This window comes from Bos javanicus, chromosome 3, assembly GCF_032452875.1.
Source record: "Bos javanicus breed banteng chromosome 3, ARS-OSU_banteng_1.0, whole genome shotgun sequence".
NCBI lineage: Eukaryota > Metazoa > Chordata > Mammalia > Artiodactyla > Bovidae > Bos > Bos javanicus.
Genome location: NC_083870.1, coordinates 59315341 through 59334128, shown reverse-complemented (window position 1 = coordinate 59334128; position 18788 = coordinate 59315341). Strand labels below are relative to the sequence as shown.

At 43.9% G+C, this 18788-nt stretch overlaps 1 protein-coding gene and 1 pseudogene across 3 annotated transcripts in view; one reads left to right on the top strand and one right to left on the bottom strand.

Moving 5' to 3' along the window:
- The window catches only part of MCOLN2 (mucolipin TRP cation channel 2), a 64065-nt gene that overhangs the window by 14953 nt on the left and 30324 nt on the right, over positions 1–18788 (bottom strand). For all 3 annotated transcript variants that reach the window (XM_061411410.1, XM_061411412.1, XM_061411413.1), the window contains exons 5-11: positions 12558–12642; positions 11819–11915; positions 9788–9887; positions 3436–3548; positions 2093–2242; positions 622–723; positions 371–493 (exon numbers count right to left, since the gene is read on the bottom strand). In XM_061411410.1, coding sequence (XP_061267394.1) covers positions 371–493; positions 622–723; positions 2093–2242; positions 3436–3548; positions 9788–9887; positions 11819–11915; positions 12558–12642 — 770 coding nt within the window. The remainder of the gene's footprint in view (positions 1–370; positions 494–621; positions 724–2092; positions 2243–3435; positions 3549–9787; positions 9888–11818; positions 11916–12557; positions 12643–18788) is intronic.
- LOC133244369 (large ribosomal subunit protein uL22-like) lies at positions 8259–8850 on the top strand (annotated as a pseudogene).

Below are 18788 nucleotides of genomic sequence, written 5' to 3'. Positions count from 1 at the left end.
TTTCCTGCAGTTCTTGTTTCAATATTCTAAAGTCACTTCAACATCCAGGAAAGGGAAAGAAAAGGAAAACTAACTAACAAAACAATAGACAATAAAGATACGTGTTCACTGATGTCAAGCGTATGTGCTGGAGAGAAGTGGGATGAAGGTCAATGCTAGAAACCCACTTTTTAAAAAAACTTTTTACTTATTTTTTGTTGGCCATGCTGTGCAGCACCGTGGGATCTTAGTTCCCTGGCCAGGGATGCAATCCGAGTCCCCTGAATTGGAAGTGTGGAGTCATAACCACTGGACTGCCAGGGAAGTCCCGAAACCCACTTTTAAGGGCCCCAAGTGCCCCGAGTGCAGGAGGAAGAATTAGGCTACACACCTTGTTGTGATACGGTCCTAAGACAATCCAGCCGCAGAAGGTGTAACCCAGATAGATCATACCAGCACACGCGCAGAAGCGAAGGACTTTTGGCAACGAGGCTTGCATTGTTAAAATGAGCACCTGAAAAAAACACACACACACACACACACACACAAAATGGCAGAATGGGAGTTATTAAAAAGTAGCTAATAGATCCCAGAGAAATGGACCTGAATCCCAGTGGTGCCGCCCAGGGCCCACATCCTTACATTATATGCTTGGAAGTAACCCAAGTATCGGATGACGCCAACCCAGACAAAAAGTGTAGACGTTCCAAGCAAAATGCTGCACAGATTGTAGTTCGTGAGATTCTAGGAAATGAAAAAAAAGATGTATTAGTAAAATTTTCTATTCCACTCAGCTCAGGAACCTCCCTTGAAACTAACTGGAAAAGAATGGTCTGCCTGCCTCTCTACAGTGATTCTAAGAGTTTTTAAACTGAAGAAGAAAATAATAAGAGTGCACAATTCTGAATGTGTTTCTCATTTCCTTTTAGTATTGCAATTTGTTGAACTAAATCTTTGTTCAAACAATACTCTGAACTAGAGACTGCATTTACCACTGACTTAGGCATTAAAGCACATAAACTAATGATGTTTGCTAAGTATCAAACAATACTTTCCAGCTGTTAACACTTTTAAAAGAAAGCCCCAGCATGATCTGCTAACTGTGCTCTCAAGGACTTCCAGGTCTAACTGAAGAGACACATGCACAAGCACAATTTTAATACAATGTGCTATGTGCAGTGAGAGGCACAAGCCAGACTTCTTACATAGGGCTCCCACGGGCATGACCCCAGAGTGGTGCCAGCCTGGTGGACAGGCTGGGAGAGCCTTGCAAGTCAGCAGAGGCTGAACCAGGGCCTCAGGCTGGGAGCCCACAAGACAGGCCAGAGAAAGGGAGGGCGGGAGAGGGAAGGAGAGCTGGATGATGAGGACCCTGGAGACCACACTGAAGAAAGGCCACTTCATCCCAAAGGGGGTCTCTGAGGCAGAAAGGATTGTCACTGCAAGACAGACGCCAGAAAGATGACTCTGACGGCTGTGTGGATGGGTCCGAGGGGTACAGGGCTGAAGGCAAAGGGAGGAGGAGCCGCAACAATGAGAAGATCTAGACCAGACAGGAAGACGTCCTGGAGGAAGCGGAGCAGTTGCCATGGATGAGAGGGAGGTGTTAGAGGTCAGGAGAGAAGGCTGGTAAGATTTGCTAACTGAAGGCAGAGCATGGAGGGGAGGAGTCAAGACTTGGGAAACTAAATCAACTAAGTTACCCAAGAGCCAGGCAACTAGAGGCACTCAAATCATCCTCAAATAAAACCTCTATCCTTCAGAACCCCCATCAGTCATGGGTGAGCACCCCTGGCTCATGGATCAAGGGTCAGAGGCTACTTTTTGCAACTTAAAAAAAAAAATAAATCCTGACCAAGCAATCAATCCTCTCACACTTCAATTCTTATTCTGAAGATGCTGCCAAGTTCCCGAGAGAACATTCACGGGAATATCACCTTCCACAGGACATCCACCTCCTCATTTTCCGCTCACAAAAAAACAGGGCAAAGGAGGCTTCAGTTTTATGGATGTGAGAAAAGAGAAAACATGAGAGTTCCTGCATATCTCAAGAATATGTGAGACCACCTAAAAGAATAGAAAGAACAAAAGATTTAAAATGGGTTGCCCTCACCTTGGCTTTAATTTCCATTTTTAACACGGATCCGCTTATTGTCAGGAGGTCGCTGATAATCACCAGGATATACCATTGGTTGATAAACTCCCTCTGGTCGGCATTACAAACATGTCGCTTGTACTTCTCCAGGAAGAACTTTAGGAATCTCTGCAGCAAAAAAAAAAAAAAAAAAAAAAGCATTTCTAACAAACTGCACTGGCCTCTGGAAGGAAAAAAGTGCAGAACAGAGCTCTCGCATATCCGATGGCTTGACACTGCCTTTTCCAACGTGATGGATTCTCACTTGGAGGGTACAGATAACAGCCCACACCCTCTCCCACCATCTATCCCAGCTGGAGATGAGCACGCCAGTGAACTGAGTGACTCCAACACCCAATGCTGTGCTCTCCCTCCAACAGACTCTTGTTGAAATAGCTAACACAGAGTCCATTCCAAACGCTTTACATATTCTCAACACATTCAACCAGACAACAACCCTATGAACTAGGCACCATGGACCCCTCCTTCCAGAGGAAAGAATGGAGACACAGGGCAGCCGAGCCAGGACTTGAGTCCAGGCGGTCCAGCTCCTGGGTGTGGGCTCCCAGCACGCCCCTACTCTCGTGCAGAACCCAGCCCCTGACTCTGGATTCAGAATATCAAGGGACTTGCGGTAGGGGTGGGTGGGTAAGAGAACTGGGTGTTTACAAAATAAATCGACACAGGTCAAGAAGTAGAAAATAGAATGAAGACCGTTTTCTTGCTCCACGTGTGGTATTCTGATGACTTCCTACTTCCACTGACCCCAGTCTGTGCTTATACACGTGCCACACACTGGGATAAAATTTGTGCTAGAGTATATGGTCACAGGAGTCCTAAGGGTAAAAAGGTAAAAGGAACCTCAGGGGAGAATTAAAAACTATTTGTAAAAATAGGATAAAGTATTTTATGCATCATTATAACCCATTTACCATGCCTTCCTGTCAAAATGAACTCTGATCTGATGACAAAAGATGAAACCCACACATGCTATTACTCTGTTCTTAAGATCACTCTTGAATTTAAAAGGGTCTCATTTATTCTAGAAACATTCAATCTTGAGTTCACTGCTGTGCATCTGTGCTTATTAGCTCAAGTTGAAGCAGGATAATTGTCTGATTCTACCTGACATGCCAGGAGCTTGGACTCATTCTCTACACCCCAGGTTGATTAATGCCCTGTTGGAGGACAATCACTCAAAGGAATTTAATTTAGTCAAGGCCCCACATAGGGCAGGATAACCCTTCATCAAGTCCCCACTGTTTGGACAAGCTGAAGGCGGAGGTCAGGAAGTGAGGGAGAATATTCCAACACACATTTACCTTTCGTAACCTCAGTGCAAGAACAATGGATCTTGTGCACAGGATAAGAGATGCCAAGCAAATCACAATGACAAATGCATCAAACACCAGGACATACTGAGTGTTTTTCTGAACTGAGAAACAAAAACAGAATTCAAACGTCAAACACACCTTACTTGGGAATAATTTCCAAACAAAATGGCACCTGGAAAATAAGATCAAATGATAAACGCTTCAACATCAGAAACAAATTACACTGCATTCATTCAGAGCTTCACAAACAAGTCAATCATTCCCTGATGTCAAATTATACATTAAAAACATATAAATTCGTAACAGATATACTAAAATGTATTATAAATATTTACCGTAGAGTAGAATTCAATACGAAGGCAATGGCACCCCACTCCAGTACTCTTGCCTGGCAAACCCCATGGACGGAGGAGCCTGGTAGGCTGCAGTCCATGGGGTCGCTAGGAGTTGGACACGACTGAGCGACTTCATTTTCACTTTTCACTTTCATGCATTGGAGAAGGAAATGGCAACCCACTCCAGTGTTCTTGCCTGGAGAATCCCAGGGATGGGGGAGCCTGGTGGGCTGCAGTCTCTGGGGTCGCATAGAGTCGGACACGACTGAAGCGACTTAGCAGCAACAGCAGAATTCAATAGAAGGTGGTCCATTTGGACCCTATTCAAAAGAGGCAAAACTACTGACATACTCTTGAGTTCTCTCACACAAAATCAAAATCATAAGTTCTCCATTAATGAAGGAACAAACATTTTAAAGGGCTTCCCTAAGTTGTGAAGATCTGCTGGAAGAGGGCATGGCAATCCACTTCAGTATTCTTGCCTGGAGAATCCCCATGGACAGAGGGCTACGGTCCATGGGGTCACAAAGAGTCGGACATGACTGAGCAACTAACTAAGCACAGCACAAACACCTTAAAATCCACCACTCAAAATCCCCGTTTCTGCTTCTCAATCTTACTATGCACTTCCCCAGCAAAGAGTGCCAAGTCAATAAGCTCTTCTTACTTGTGGGAAAAACAACCACTTGGGATGAGAGTACAGCGAGTAGTAATCAGATTTGTGTCTCTGTTGTTTCGGAGTACAGTTGCTTTACAAAGTGTACAGCAAAGTGAATCAGCTGCACATATGCATACATCCCTTTTTGTTTAAAGACTTCCTTCACATTTAGTCACCAAAGAGCATTGAGATTTGGATCCTGGAACACACAGTAGCACAGGGAATGTACTAAAGGAAGACCAAACTGTAAGCTTAGCTTCTCCCAGACTTTGCGGTGTTGTCTCAAATCCCAACGATGGCTCCGTCACTGGCAGCTTGCTGTTCTCTCCCAGCCCCCACCTCCTCCACCCTGAGGCCACTCTGGTCTTCCATCTTCCTTGCTCCTGCCAGGGGCTCGCGCGCACTCTCTCTCTCTCCCTCTCTCTCCCCGCGGGGACACTGCACCTCTGCCTGGAACAGCACCCTCCCCATCACACAAGGGGATTATTCAGCCTTGAGTATTTTCTGCCTCAGGACAGAATCCCCTAAATTCTCATCCCTATTAACTCTTCCCTCCAAACCCTATCATAGCCCTGTCCACAGGTATACATACCTATAGCTTCATTTACTCCCCTTTGCTTGATGGTCACTGAACTTTGCATATTCAAACTTTGCATATTCAAAGACAGCACAGCAAGGTGCACAGAGACAGTATAAAATGAAAAAGGACAATCTCTGGAGCCTGAGACCTGGCTCTGAATCTTGACTCTGCACTTGGAAGTTATGGAGTCGGGGAAGTTGCCTCAGTTTCCTCATCCAAAACAATGGGTACAATGAAAAAAAAATCTATTTTATAGGGCTGTCATGAGGATCAAGTAAGTTCATATATGAAAGCACCTAGAACTGCCCCATACATGTAATAACAAACAGAGCAGTTACTATACCATTTGATGTTCATCTTCCCCACTACATTATTGGTTCTGGGAAGCAGGGACTGGATATATTTTGTTCAACACTACAATGCCTGTGCTTAGCATAATGCTTCAGCATGCTTACAGATAAGTACAATGACCCCAGCAGAACATAAGAAGACTACGATAATCTAAGTTGGAATTTGTGAAGGTTTGAGCAACATCAGAGGCAGAGAAGACACAGAAGGATAAGGCACAAAGTAGCAAGAGATGAAAAGGAGAGATTCAATGGGACTTAGGGAGTAAGGAAGGACTGATCAAGAATGACCTCTTTTCTGTCTTGGGTCCACTGGCTCACTCTGGACATTCATGACAAGAGAGGATGACTTGGTGGCGACTGAAACCATGGGTTTCAGCCAATCAGAGATGACAGACAGGAATGCAGACTAGGAAGGATGAGGGATGCAGGCAGCAGGGTGGCAACGTCTGGGAATTAGGAGAGGAGACACACTCAGGAACCAGATTGGAGAAAGGCCAGGGAAGCAGGATGCAGGACTGGGGACAGGCCACCTTCAGGAACATCTGAAGTCAGGGTGCTCCACAGAGACACCTCTGCAGAGAAGGCATTGAAGAGGAAGACGGGAGCGTGTCCACAGATTTAGAGATAATAACGGCGTGAGCAATCTCGGCATGTGTCTGAGAGCAGCTCATCCAGTGGGTTACGTGTGTGGCCAGCTAGTAAATATAATTCACTGAGCGAGTTGCCCAGCCTTGCTCAGCTTCGGGTGCCTTGGGTCCACATGGAGGCACAGTTGTACCAGTCTCATGCACTGTTAGGAAATCAGGCAAACCATCCCTGTCAAGGGCTTGTTAGTGCCTCTCACGCAGCACTTACCTCCCTCTTTAGCATTTTTCACTTCACAAGTTTAAGTTTTCTCGAGATACTATCTAATAGGTAGGTAAGAACACAACCTGCCCCAAATCCAAGACCACCATTTTTTTTGTTTGTTTTGGATCCGTGAATGAGGCAGAGAATAGGGGCAGTTCTTGGAAAGATGGGGCTGAAATCTTTAAAAAATGCAAGCACAGCATCTGGTACCTTCTTTTCTGACCTATAACGAGAATAAAATCTCTAAGACTGCTTGAATTGGGCCTTATTTACAGTTAAGAAAACTGAGGCGTGGAACTAAGAAGATAAATCATCCCTCATAACAGAGAAACAAGTATTGTATTTTTAAAATTTGATTTATTGAGATTACTTTGACATGTTACAAAAAGTATTTTATAAACATCATGTGTGTGTTAGTAGCTTAGTCATGTCCAACTCTTTGCAACCCCATGGACTGTAGCCCACCAGGCTCCTCTGTCCATGGAATTCTCCAGACAAGAATACTGGAGTGAGTTTTTATTTCCTTCTCCAGGGGATCTTCCTGACCCAGAGATCCAACCCAGGTCTCCTGCATTGCTGTTAGATTCTTTACCATTTGAGCTACCAGGGAAGCCCAAACATCATAACTGCTTTCTTATTCTACTGACATGATGTTATTCCCACAAGAACAGTTCCCAAAACTGGGTTTGCAAAACTCCAGTCCAGAGAGTTGCTTCTGGCAACCTGGTTAGGGAAATCCTACCCACCACCCAGTCCTTCCAGGGCCCTGAGAAGTCCCCCACACATGCCCACTGCCACCTGTGTGACCCTGACCAACGCTTCACACTCATTTACATCACCTGTCGATGGGGAGTCCTGTCTGTCAGTACACATCCCTTCCAGCTCCCAGGCTCAAATGGCTACAGTTACAAAACCAAGTTAACATGAAGGTTAGTGATGTACTGGGAATGGGTATTAGAAGTCATAAAAGGCAACTCTGAGTTTGTATGTGAAAATGGCCATCCTCTCTTTTTTTTGGATATCCTCTTTTATTTCACCTTGAGATAACAACTAACGACAAAGCTAGAGAAGTGTCAAGGGAAGTGTATGGATGTGAACGAATCTCAGAATGGTTTGCAAATAGCACAAGGACCCCCCAAGATGTCACACTTGCCTTTGTCCCCCTCCCCCAAAACCAGGGCAATCAATCCACCAGACAGCTTCCTACACAGAAGGAAAAAAAATCCATTTTCTAAGCTGTTTTCCAAACTTCGGCTTTCTAAGACTTGTCACATTATTTTAAATTTGCTCTCTCCTGGTCATGGAATCTGGTTTCATAGGGTGCAGCTTTGGAAGAAGAATATGCAAATATTTCTAGCTGTGAGATTGTGTTTCTCCCCACTGGCCACAAGAGAGAGCTAGAGCTCCTCTCTTCTGAGTAAAGGCTCAGGGAAAACTTCCCAGTGTGGTCAGGGTGCCCGCGGGAAGGAAGGAAACCGGGGTCTGGCAAACCTGTTTAACTCACTTATTTGGTCAAGCGACTATTCCAAACCACATTTCCTATACGACAGGGGTTAGCTTTGTTCACATAAAATAGTTGCAGTTGGGCTTGGAAAATTCACATCTGATCTGTGCCTTTCTGTATGGAGAATGCTGAGGAGTAGTAACCACTTTCTAACAGAAACTAAAAGTGTGTATTCTGATCAGAGGTTGAGTCAGCAAATGGAACTACAAAGCCAAAACTTCAGAATCATCAGCCCAGGTGGCATTAATGGTAAAGAACCCACCTGCCAATGCAGGAGACACAAGAGAGTGAGTTCGATCCCTCGATGGGGAAGATCACCTGGAGGAGGAAATGGTAACTCACTCCAGTATTCTTGCCTGGAAAAATTCCATGGACAGAGGAGTGGTGGGCTACAGTCCATGGGACTGAGCAAAGACTGAGCACACGCGCGTGCGTGCACGCACACACACACACACACGTATTATATAGCTGAAAAGCCACAAAATTAGTCTAATTTAAAACTAATACAAAATAGCTTTTCTGGTAAGCATCCTGAGGTGATCCCTAAAAATGGTGCGCTATTCACTCGACCCAGAAAACCCCACAAAATCATGCAAATCAAGAGGTTCAAATCTTTGTGTTCACTTTAAGAACACTCGGAAACTGCCCAGGCCATAAAGGGTATGCATATCCAAAAAGCCACCAAGTATCTGAAGGATGTCACTTTAAAGAAGCAATGTGTGCCATTCCGTCGCTACAACGGTGGAGTTGGTAGGTGTGCACAGGCCAAACAGCGGGGCTGGACTCAGGGTCGGTGGCCCAGAAAGAGTGCTGAATTTTTACTACACATGCTCAAAAATGCAGAGACTGATGCTGAACTTAAGGGCTTAGATGTAGATCCCCTGGTCATTGAGCACATCCAAGTGAACAAAGGCCCCAAAATGCGGCGCAGGACTTACAGAGCTCACAGTCGGATCAACCTCTACATGAGCTCTCCCTGCCATATTGAGATGATCCTTACTGAAAAAGAACAGATTGTTCCTAAACCAGAAGAGGAGGTTGCACAGAAGAAAAAGATATCCCAGAAGAAACTGAAGAGACAAAAACTTATGGCCCGGGAATAAATGCCGCAAAAAATGAATGCAAATAAAAGTAAAATAAATAAAACTAACACAAAATAGTCAACGAGTATTTTACATTTTATTTTGTTCTAAGATTTGGTCAAAGGCAGGTTCAGTTAAACAAAACTTGTAAATGAAAAATCACTGACCACCCATTGTTAACATCATCCAAACCCCCTCAACAAGACAGGGGTCTCAGGAGCCCACTTTAGCCTGTGGATCAAGAAGTGTTTTGTGAGTAATGACTGAGTAACCGACCCAGGTTTGTACAGGCTGCTGTCTGGGCTCTGAAGGCCTTGATCCTGCTCCATTGTCACAGGCTCAGGGCAAATCAGATCTTTTCCCAGAAGTGTTGCTCTACTGTATGTCCTGCTCTACCCGTCAAAATGAACCTTTGCTGTTTTGACCATCATATCTTGTGCCTCCACCACTTACTCTGATCCAGGACAAGCTAGAGATTTTCTAAGCATGTCAGTGTCCCTCATGAAGGTGTTTCCTTTCTTTCCCAGAGTGCTAGCAATGACTGTCTGCCAATTCTGGCTCTCACTGCTCGCTTTACATAGTTATTCATTTACTACTCAACATCCTGGAAAGTAAGTACTATTGTTACTCTCACTTTTCAGAGAAAGACACTGAGACGTGGAGAGCCGAAGGAATTTGTCCAAGATCACAGGCACAGGAAATAGAACCAAAACCCAAGCCCAGGCAGTCAGGCTCTAGAAACTGCTCCTAAATACTGGCCAACACAGCCTCTCCTCCGAGGTCTATAATCCACATTTGCTGAACTGAACAAAAATGCAAAGCTTCAAAGTAGTCTTGACAGAAGCAAACATTCAAAGTGTGGTTGTCTGGAGCTCTTTCTTCTTCTTATCATCCAAGTAAACCCTTTATATACCCCAAATCCCCAGATGAAGTGTTCAAGATCATTCATAATCCACAATGGACAGGTATGTAACATACTTACTAGATCCAGAGATTTTCAAGTCTTTACATTCCTCGATTTTGGCATCACTGTTAAAATAGATTTTGATTTTGCCACTGTGAGCTTTATTGTCAAAGATAATCTAGAGACACAAAAAGATGAAGAGGTTACAGCCCAGCAGAAAGTATGACGCGTTAGATCAGTTCTGCTTAAAATATCAATGGCATCCAAATGGTGATCCAAAAAGAATCAGGCCAATGAAAATGTCCTCATCACATGATTCCTTCACAACTTCCTATTATTAATGAAAACTGTGGTCCAAAGCAGGGGTCCCCATCCTCCAGGATCTAATGTCTGATGATCTGAGGTGGAGTTGATGCAATAATAATAGAAATAAAGTGCACAATAAATGTAATGCACTTGAATCACCCCAAAACCATCCTTTCCGAGTGCTGCCTCCCCCAGTCTGTGAAAAAATTGTTTTCCACGAAACTGGTCCCTGGTGCCAAAAAGATGCTGGTTCAAGGGGTGTAGACATGAAATTCTACTAAACCCACATTCAGATTCAGAGAAACCCTAATGCAAAACAGCCAAATGGTCTGAGGAACGAAAATGAGAATTCACCACCAATTTCTGACAAGAGAACACAAAGATGTCATTTATTACCCTGAGTGCAATTTATAAGCATTTGCTTCAATTTAGTCCTTTGGGTATGAAATTCTAGGCTTCTACTATGCTAGAGATTATTTTTCTATTTGCTTCAAGCACTACATATAATGTTTTCAGGAGTGTTACATACAATGTTTTCAGATGTGGCAAAGATTGCTCCAAGGTTACGGGGTTGAATTTAAGATTTCCAAATGCCCTCAGTCTTCCACATTATATAGCAAGCATTTAAAGTATATAAGTGACATATACAGAGTATGTTAGGACTTAAGAGAAGCATGTTCAGGGCCTTCCTGGAGGGAATGAGGCTTTGAATGCCAGGACTAGTGGAAGTTTAGTCCTAGCTCATAGGTATAGAAGTGAGGTTTGTGTAGCTTAATTCCCTAACCTCTGGTTGGTCATAGAGATATTCTTGGATTACACTGAGAATGTGTAGCATGCATGTGGTTTGTGATCAAAGATGCTCAATTGTGGGTTCAATCAGAGATTTGATGATGGGTTCAATCATAGCTGAACCTACATGTTCAGCTCTCCAAGCTCTTCGCCTTGGATTTCATAATGCATTTTGCAATGTGTGGGTCACCCCAGGAGATAAATCATGCTACTTTCTGATCCAAACATTCTTCCCTACTTACACATCACAATTTATAATTACTTTTATTTCTTTGTTGACCTGTTTTTCTATCTATCTTTCCCACTAGGGTATAAGCTTCCTGAGGGCCATGGTACCTCTAGAGCATGACAACCTGCCTGGTGCCTCGTAGGGACTCATAGAGCACTTAGCAATTGTTGTTAAATGAAGCACACTTCTGAACTGCTAAAACAGCAACAACACATAACAGCCAGTTTAGCATTCAGTTTTGCCCATCACTAAACCTGAGAGAAGGAAGGGGGACAGAGGGAGGAAGGAAGGAAAGAAGGGAGGGAAGAAAGAAGGCAGACAGGAAGGATTCCACGGCACATGGCCGCCCATCCAAAAATAAAAGCTGCGGCAATTGATGCTTTGCAGACTGGACTTCAGATCAAGGGGGCAGTTTCTGCCTTGAGGTTTGAAAACATGTGCTACAACATTTGCAAAGACCTTCCTTTGAAAAAAGGAAAAACATTATAGACACTCAAAGCACTGGTCATAAACTAAAAAAAAAAGTATTAGGAGAGTAGGAAGTCAAAGTCCACTTTGAAAACTCCTCTTTTCAACCCAGAAATCTAGTTTTAAAAAGTTGGAACAGGCTTGCCTCATTTTTAGAAGTCACAGTGTCTGGACCAACGATGCTATAGCATGGCATTCAAACTGTTTTAAACACACTTTTGTCTAATACATTTATAGGCAGGTGCACTGTACACTCTGCAACTCCAAAAGGAGTCAAGAAAAAGGATAAAAAGTGGCTTAGTGAAATAGATACTCGCCATATTCTGAAAGACGTAACAGTCTGGAAGCTCTCGGGAATGAATCGTCTGCAGGTCAATGCCTTTGAGTTGAAAGGAGATGTCAATTTGCAAGAGCCTGAATAAAAACATATTACAAGATATACATTGTCGCAGTCTTCCTACCCTACTCTCCTTTCCCCATCCATGTCTCCTGGGTAATGAGACTTAAAAATGTATTTACTGGGGCTTCCCTGGTGGCTCAGTGGTAAAGAATCCACCTGCCAAATCAGGAGACATGGGTTCTATCCATGATCTAGGAAGATCCCACAGAGCAACTAAGCCTGTGCACCACAACTATTGAGCCTGTGCTCTAGAGCCCGGGAGCCACAGCTACCGAGCCCACATGCTGCAACAACGGAAGCCCGCGCGCCCTGGAGCCCGTGCTTTTCACTGCAGTGAGAAGCCCTCATGCCACATCTAGAGAGTAACCCCCTCGCGTCGCAACTAGAGAAAGCCCGCGCAGTGCTGAGTCTTCACTGCTGCACGGGGGTTCTCTAGTTGCTGTATGTCTCAGGGAACTCAAACAGGGGCTCTGCATCAACCCAGAGGGGTGGGATGGGGAGGGAGATGGGAGGGAGGTTCAAGAGGGTGAGGACAAATGTATACCTATGGCTGATTCATGCTAAAGTTTGACAGAAAACAACAAAATTCTGTAAAGCAATTATCCTTCAATTAAAAAAATAAATTTGAAAAAACTAATTTAAAAAAATGTATTTACCGATAAAATTCCAGTCTGAAGAATGATGAATTCTTCCAGTCCTGAGGGTCCTTGGAGAGTGCCTCGAGGTCTAGGTGAATGCAGTCTAGGGCCATGAAAGAACCACAGTGACTGTCAGGTAGGAATCAGATGCTAAAACCAGAAGGCCAAAGTGTGATGAGAAGCACGAGGCTCACCAAGTTCCAAAGCATCTCAAATGTTTATTAATCACAACAGGAAGACCAGTAACTTCACAGTGGAGAGCCTGGCAGGTCCCATCCTGGCCACATGATCAAAGTTAACATCATCAGGAATGAGATAAAGAGACGTCATATGCCTCCTGAAATCATGTACCATCTGTGTGGCATTTCCACACCAAATACATAACCTCAATCCAGTCACAAAGAAACAGGAAAACTCAAAGGAGGGACATTCTACTCCCTAAAAATGTTAAGATCATAAAAAGCAAAAAAACTTCATTTTTCTCTAGATTACAGGACACTAAAGATACATGACACCTAAGTACAGTATATGATGCTGGACCAGAAAGTTGGGTGTGGCTTTTGCTATAGAGAATATTAGGGCAATTGATGAAATGTGAATAGGCCTTGTAGATTATACTGTTGTATCCGTGTTAACTCGTGTTTTTGAACACTGTACAGTTTGGGGAGAGGCACACAAGTATTTTGGGCTTCCCTGGTGCTTCAGACAGTAGAGTCTGCCTGAAATACAGAAGACCCAGTTTTGACCCCTGGGTCAGGAAGATCTCCTGGAGAAGGAAATGGCTACTCACACCAGTATTCTTGCCTGGAAAATCCCATGGACAGAGGGAGCCTAGTGGGCTACAGTCCATGGGATCGCAAAGAGTGGGACACAACTGAGCAACTAACACTTTTACTTTTCTTTCTTTATACAAGTATTTAGAAGCAGAGACATCATGTCTGTCCCTTATTCTCATGTTTCAGGAAAAAATTTTATATGTAGGAAGAATGATAAAGTAAATGTGGTAAAATTAACTATTTTGGTTAAGTACCTTTGTTTAGCATTTGGGAAGGTTAGATGAAAGATATACAAGGACATCTATGTGCTAGCTGGCAAGGTTTCTGTTTAGTCCAATACTTTTTCCAAAGAAAAATATTAAAAGAGAAGAAAGGAACTTAGATTGTATTCAAATAAAAACAAATTAGGAGCTGTAAACTAAATAAGGATGATTCCAAGACCTTCACATAAAAATTAGTCTCATTGTTTTGTAGCCTAACACCTTGGCAGGAAACTGAGGAGGCCTGGAGACGATGAACACCTTTCATGGTCCGTGCCTTTCAAGGTCATCCAGCCCTGATGCCAGAACTGGCGTGAACCAGCCTGGCCAATTCTCATCCAGGCTGTTGCTGTACCTTGGCCCCGCCTCGAAAATAGGAAAGTCAGGGCCTCCTGCAATGCCAGACACTAGCTAGGTGCTTGAGAATCTGGGTAGGGCCCATGGGTTGTTCTCTGAGAATCTTCTGCCACAATTCGACTCTTTATTTGCTCATCTATTCCCTCAACTAGAGGACGAGGTCTGTGAGAGCAAGGGCATAACTGTTGTGGCTGTTAAACACTGCTTAGCATATAGGACACTCAAGCTATGGAGGATACACTTACATTTTACGAAAATCAGGTATTCTGGTCCAAAACTGAGGACATGGAGCTGAATGGACAATTCACCAGCCACAATATTTAAGGGCAGGTGTCATAGCAGGTGTCTCCCTGTGTTTGGCAAATGGACCATTAGGGTCGAGAAGCAATTCAGTGCTGGTTTTCCTGACTGGGCCTTGATTGATACAGTGAGGATAGAATCAAAAGAAACTCACTTTTTACAGAAAAAGACTCATGGTGATGAAAATAGCAGACACATGTGGGGACTTACTCTCTGCCAGGCATTGTGCTTGGGGGTTTATATGTTCTCTTGTTTAATGCATCATCTTGTTTAACTCCTGCAGCAACCTTGTAAGATGGACACTATTGCTGCCGTTTTACAGATGGACCAACCAAGGCACAGAGAGGCCAAGAAACTTCTTCAAGGTCACACAGCTAGCTGGTGGCCAACTAGAATGTAAGTCCACATGTGCTCAATTCCAGAGCCTGAGCTTTTTTCCCCAGTACACTGATGAGGCTGACCCCTGAGTTTCTATTTCAGAAACTCAAGAGACCCAGGCTTTCTACCTGATGTTCAGTAAATATCTGCTGAAAGCTTTCAGAGGCCAGGCAGTGAAGACAACAATGAACAAGATAGACAAGGTCCATATGGAGCTTACACTCTAGCGGGGGAGATAAACCAAGAATGAAAAATACACACAAGACGATTTCACAGTATGCACACTACCGCAAAGACAGAGCGAAGTGATGGGGGATCAGAGGGTGGGGTGGCCCTACCTGGAGAGAACTGCTGGGGAGGGGCTTTGAGGCACTGGAGCTGTTTGAACTGACACCTGAAGGAGAAAGGAGCCCCAGCTGAGCACAGATCCAAAGGGAGTGCTCCAGACAGAGCAAACCTTGTGGTACATATATACAATGGAATATTACTCAGCTATAAAAAAGAACTCATTTGAGTCAATCTGAATGAGGTGGGTGAGCCTAGAGCCTATTGTACAGAGTGAAGTAAGTCAGAAAGAGAAAGACAAATATTGTATATGAAGGCATGTGTATGGAATCTAGAAAGATGGTCCTGATGAACCTCCACTGCAGGGCAGCAATGGAGACGCAAACACACAGAATGGACTTGTGGGCGCAGTTGGGGGAAGGAGAGGCTGGGACGAATTGAGAGAGTAGCATGGAAACATACACATTACCATATGTAAAACAGATAGCCAGCGGGAATTTGCTGGGTGATGCAGTGAGGTCAACTCAGTGCTCTGTGACAACCTAGAGAGGTGGGATGGTGTGGGAGACAGGAAGGAGGTTCAGGATAGAGGGGACATATGTATACCCACAGATGATTCATGTTGATGTATGGAAGAAACCATCACAATACTGTAAAGCAATTATCCTCCAATTTTAAAAAAAAAAAAAAAATTTTTTTTTTTTTAAAGTGAGCACTAAGATCCAGGTCAGAAAACTCTTGACTTGTTTGGGGGCTTCCCTGGTGGCTCAGACAGTAAAGAGTCTGCCTGCAGTGCGGGAGACCCGTGTTCAATCCCTGGGTCAGGAAGATCCCCTGGAGAAGGAAATGGCAACCCATTCCAGTATTCTTGCCTGGAAAATCCCATGGATGGAGGAGCCGAGCAGGCTATAGTCCATGGGGTTGTAAAGAGCCAGACACGACTGACCGACACTAAGATCCAGGTCAGAAAGATCTTGACTTGTTTAACAAGCAGCAAAGAGGTGGGAACAATGAACTAGGGGTGGGTATGAGGGCCTGAGCGGAGGCAGACGGTTGGCCAGTACTCTAGGGACTTGAGGGTTTTATTCTAAACAGAACAGGAAGCCACTCACAGATTTTGGGCCAGGGAATGATATGACTCCATTTCCCCAAGTTTAAAAAAAATATCATTCTGATTGCTGAGGGATAGGGCAGCGGGTGAAGATCCAAGCAAGAACGACAGAGGTTTGGAGTACAGAAGTGGCGATGGAAATGGAGAAATCAACACATTCAGGTTTGGGGCTTGAGCAACTAGGAATATGATGACATGATATGAAAACACTGTTTTCATTTTCTGGGATGGGGAAGAGTAAGAAAGGAACGGGGTGGCAGGGGCGGAGCGGGGGAGGTTTGAAATGTTCTGTTTGAACGCAACAGGTTTGAAATCCTTAGTAGTTGAGTTACAGTGGGGTGAATGGAGGAGGAGTCTGGAGTTCAGGGAGGAGCTGAGCTGAGAGGAGGGGTTTGACTTCTGATAGCTGAAACAGGTGGACTCTGGTGCCGGGGGGGCCTTGACTATGGTCTTACCTCTGTAACACCAGGCTGACAGGGAGTGAAGAAGGGCTGTGCCAGGAGGCTTGCAGATTATGGTGGCAGCGTGAGTGTGTTCTGCTCTGGCCTGTTTCTCCAGGGGCATCAGCAGCTGGGGCAGTGGGGCTCACCAATGGAAGACCCTGGTGACGGTTGGGAGGATCCAGGAGAGAAAGAAGTGAAAAAGGCAAGCGCCTGCCCAAGCGGCTTTTGTAAGGGAACATGCTGATGAGTGGGGCTTCCCTGTTAGCTCAGCTAGTAAAGAATCTGCCTTCAATGCGGGAGACCTGGGATAGATCCCTAGGTCTGGAAGATCCCCTGGAGGAGAGCATGGCAGCCCACTCCAGTATTCTTGCCTGGAGAATCCCCATGGACAGAGGAGCCTGGAGGTCCATAGTGTCGCAAAGAGTCAGACACGACTGGGAGACGAAGCACAGCAGAGCATAGCATACTGAGGGGCAAAGGGGTCCTAGCGTGTGCAGGGTGCGCTGAAGGCTGATGGTGATGGATGGTAGAAAATGTGTGAAGTTGGTAAGAGAGAGATCTGCGCGAAGTCAAAGGCCTTCAGCTGGGGAGTACGAAGCCAGTACTTCCCAAGTTTGATGTGTGTACATATCATTCAGAGATCTTGTTAAGACGGAAATGTAGACTCAGCAGCTCTAAGGGGCCCTGAGATTCTGCCTGTCTCACAAGCTCCCAGGTGAGCTCCATGTCACTGGGCTTGGAGAAGCAAAGACCCTTGGTCACTAAATCACGGCATCACCAAGTCTGACTGAGCCTCAGTTTCCTCAATTGTAAAGTGAAATTCAAACTGAGGATATTTAAGGCCCTTCTACCTCTAACATTCTTATTCTAAAGGAAGAGGAAAAAATAACATTTAAATTAAACTGATCTGAGTAAATGACAATATTCTGAAAGGAGGAGTAATATGCTAAAAATCTGTGTGCCAGATATACTATCCTAGGTCTTTTTCTCCTGTGTTTCATTCATTCTAAGATATTAATTTTTGTCACTTTCAATTGTTTCTAAAACCGATGACTCTTTTTTAAAATTGATGACATCTTAGATTCAGAGAAATGTGGCAGTATATGTTAGTGTTATACTATCTGTAAAATTTGCCTTATAAAAGTCTACTTGATTATTCAGATTCTTTCGTTGTGATAATAGAGTTACACTTTATTCACACACACACTAAGAACTCTGGAATCTGCCTTACCTTATGCTATAGTCACACACTTGGTGGCAGCAAAACCTAAGAACTGATGGCAAAAGCCCTAAGTAAAAAAAAAAAACATCAAACCTCAAACAGAACAAACTGGTATTGGAGTAGCAGCCTCATCTTTCAAATGCTTCTCATTTACAGGGCAGAACACTCGAGCAGATGGAACAACAACCCTCCCAGAGACAAAGGGAGGGTGGAATGGATATGTTCTTAAAATGACAGGGGCTAATGCTGAAGTGGTCATAATGTTTCACGCTAGGAACATGTGGAAAGGACAACTTAAGAAATTCAAAATTTGCAGTATACAAAGAGAAGCACCGTATTAGAATGATACCCATCTAAATGTTGTAAAAAATAGTTATTTTAACAGGATTCACAACAGTCTCCAGTGAAGCTGAATTGTAAAGCGGTATGTCTAGAACAGACAGGGGTATATACCCTCAGCATGAATTAAGGGAAACCCTTAGTTTGAACTGTTCTATCAGTCATGCAGCTAAACATAAACCCACCAGGAAAGCAGTGCAGGACAGATCTCTGCCCTGAGCACACTGAAGGGTGCTCCTCTTAATCGGAAAGGCACTGCAAAATTCATAAATAAGTCATCTAGGACAGCTTCTGCTAATTCACCTACTTAAACTGTAACACCACACCAATCAAGTCAAACTCAATCCCTATTTATACTGTCTGCAGGCTTCCTCCAACGTGCCTAAGACCAGAAAATCGAAAACCCAGTATCAAGTGTTTTTAAGAATATTTTTACACCTTTTGAATAGATACATCAAAAAGTTCTCTTTGACAAGTTATTTTTAATAAGTCAAAAGATACAATTGGCTGGCTTCAGCAGTCTCTTAAAGTCAAATTAATAACCAACTTCTATTTGGTTAAAAATGGTCCATATGATAGAAAGGAAGTGACCAAGAACACCCCTGTCTGATAGTCTGGGAATAAATCCTGCTTTCTGCACTGTCTCACCTAGCCACTGATACCTACTTGGCCACATTTCTTTAATCATTTTTCTAAGAAAAATCAATTGAGGAAAACAACATATGAATCACTGGAAAACAGTCATATGATCCAATTAAGTCTCATTTTTAAAAGGACA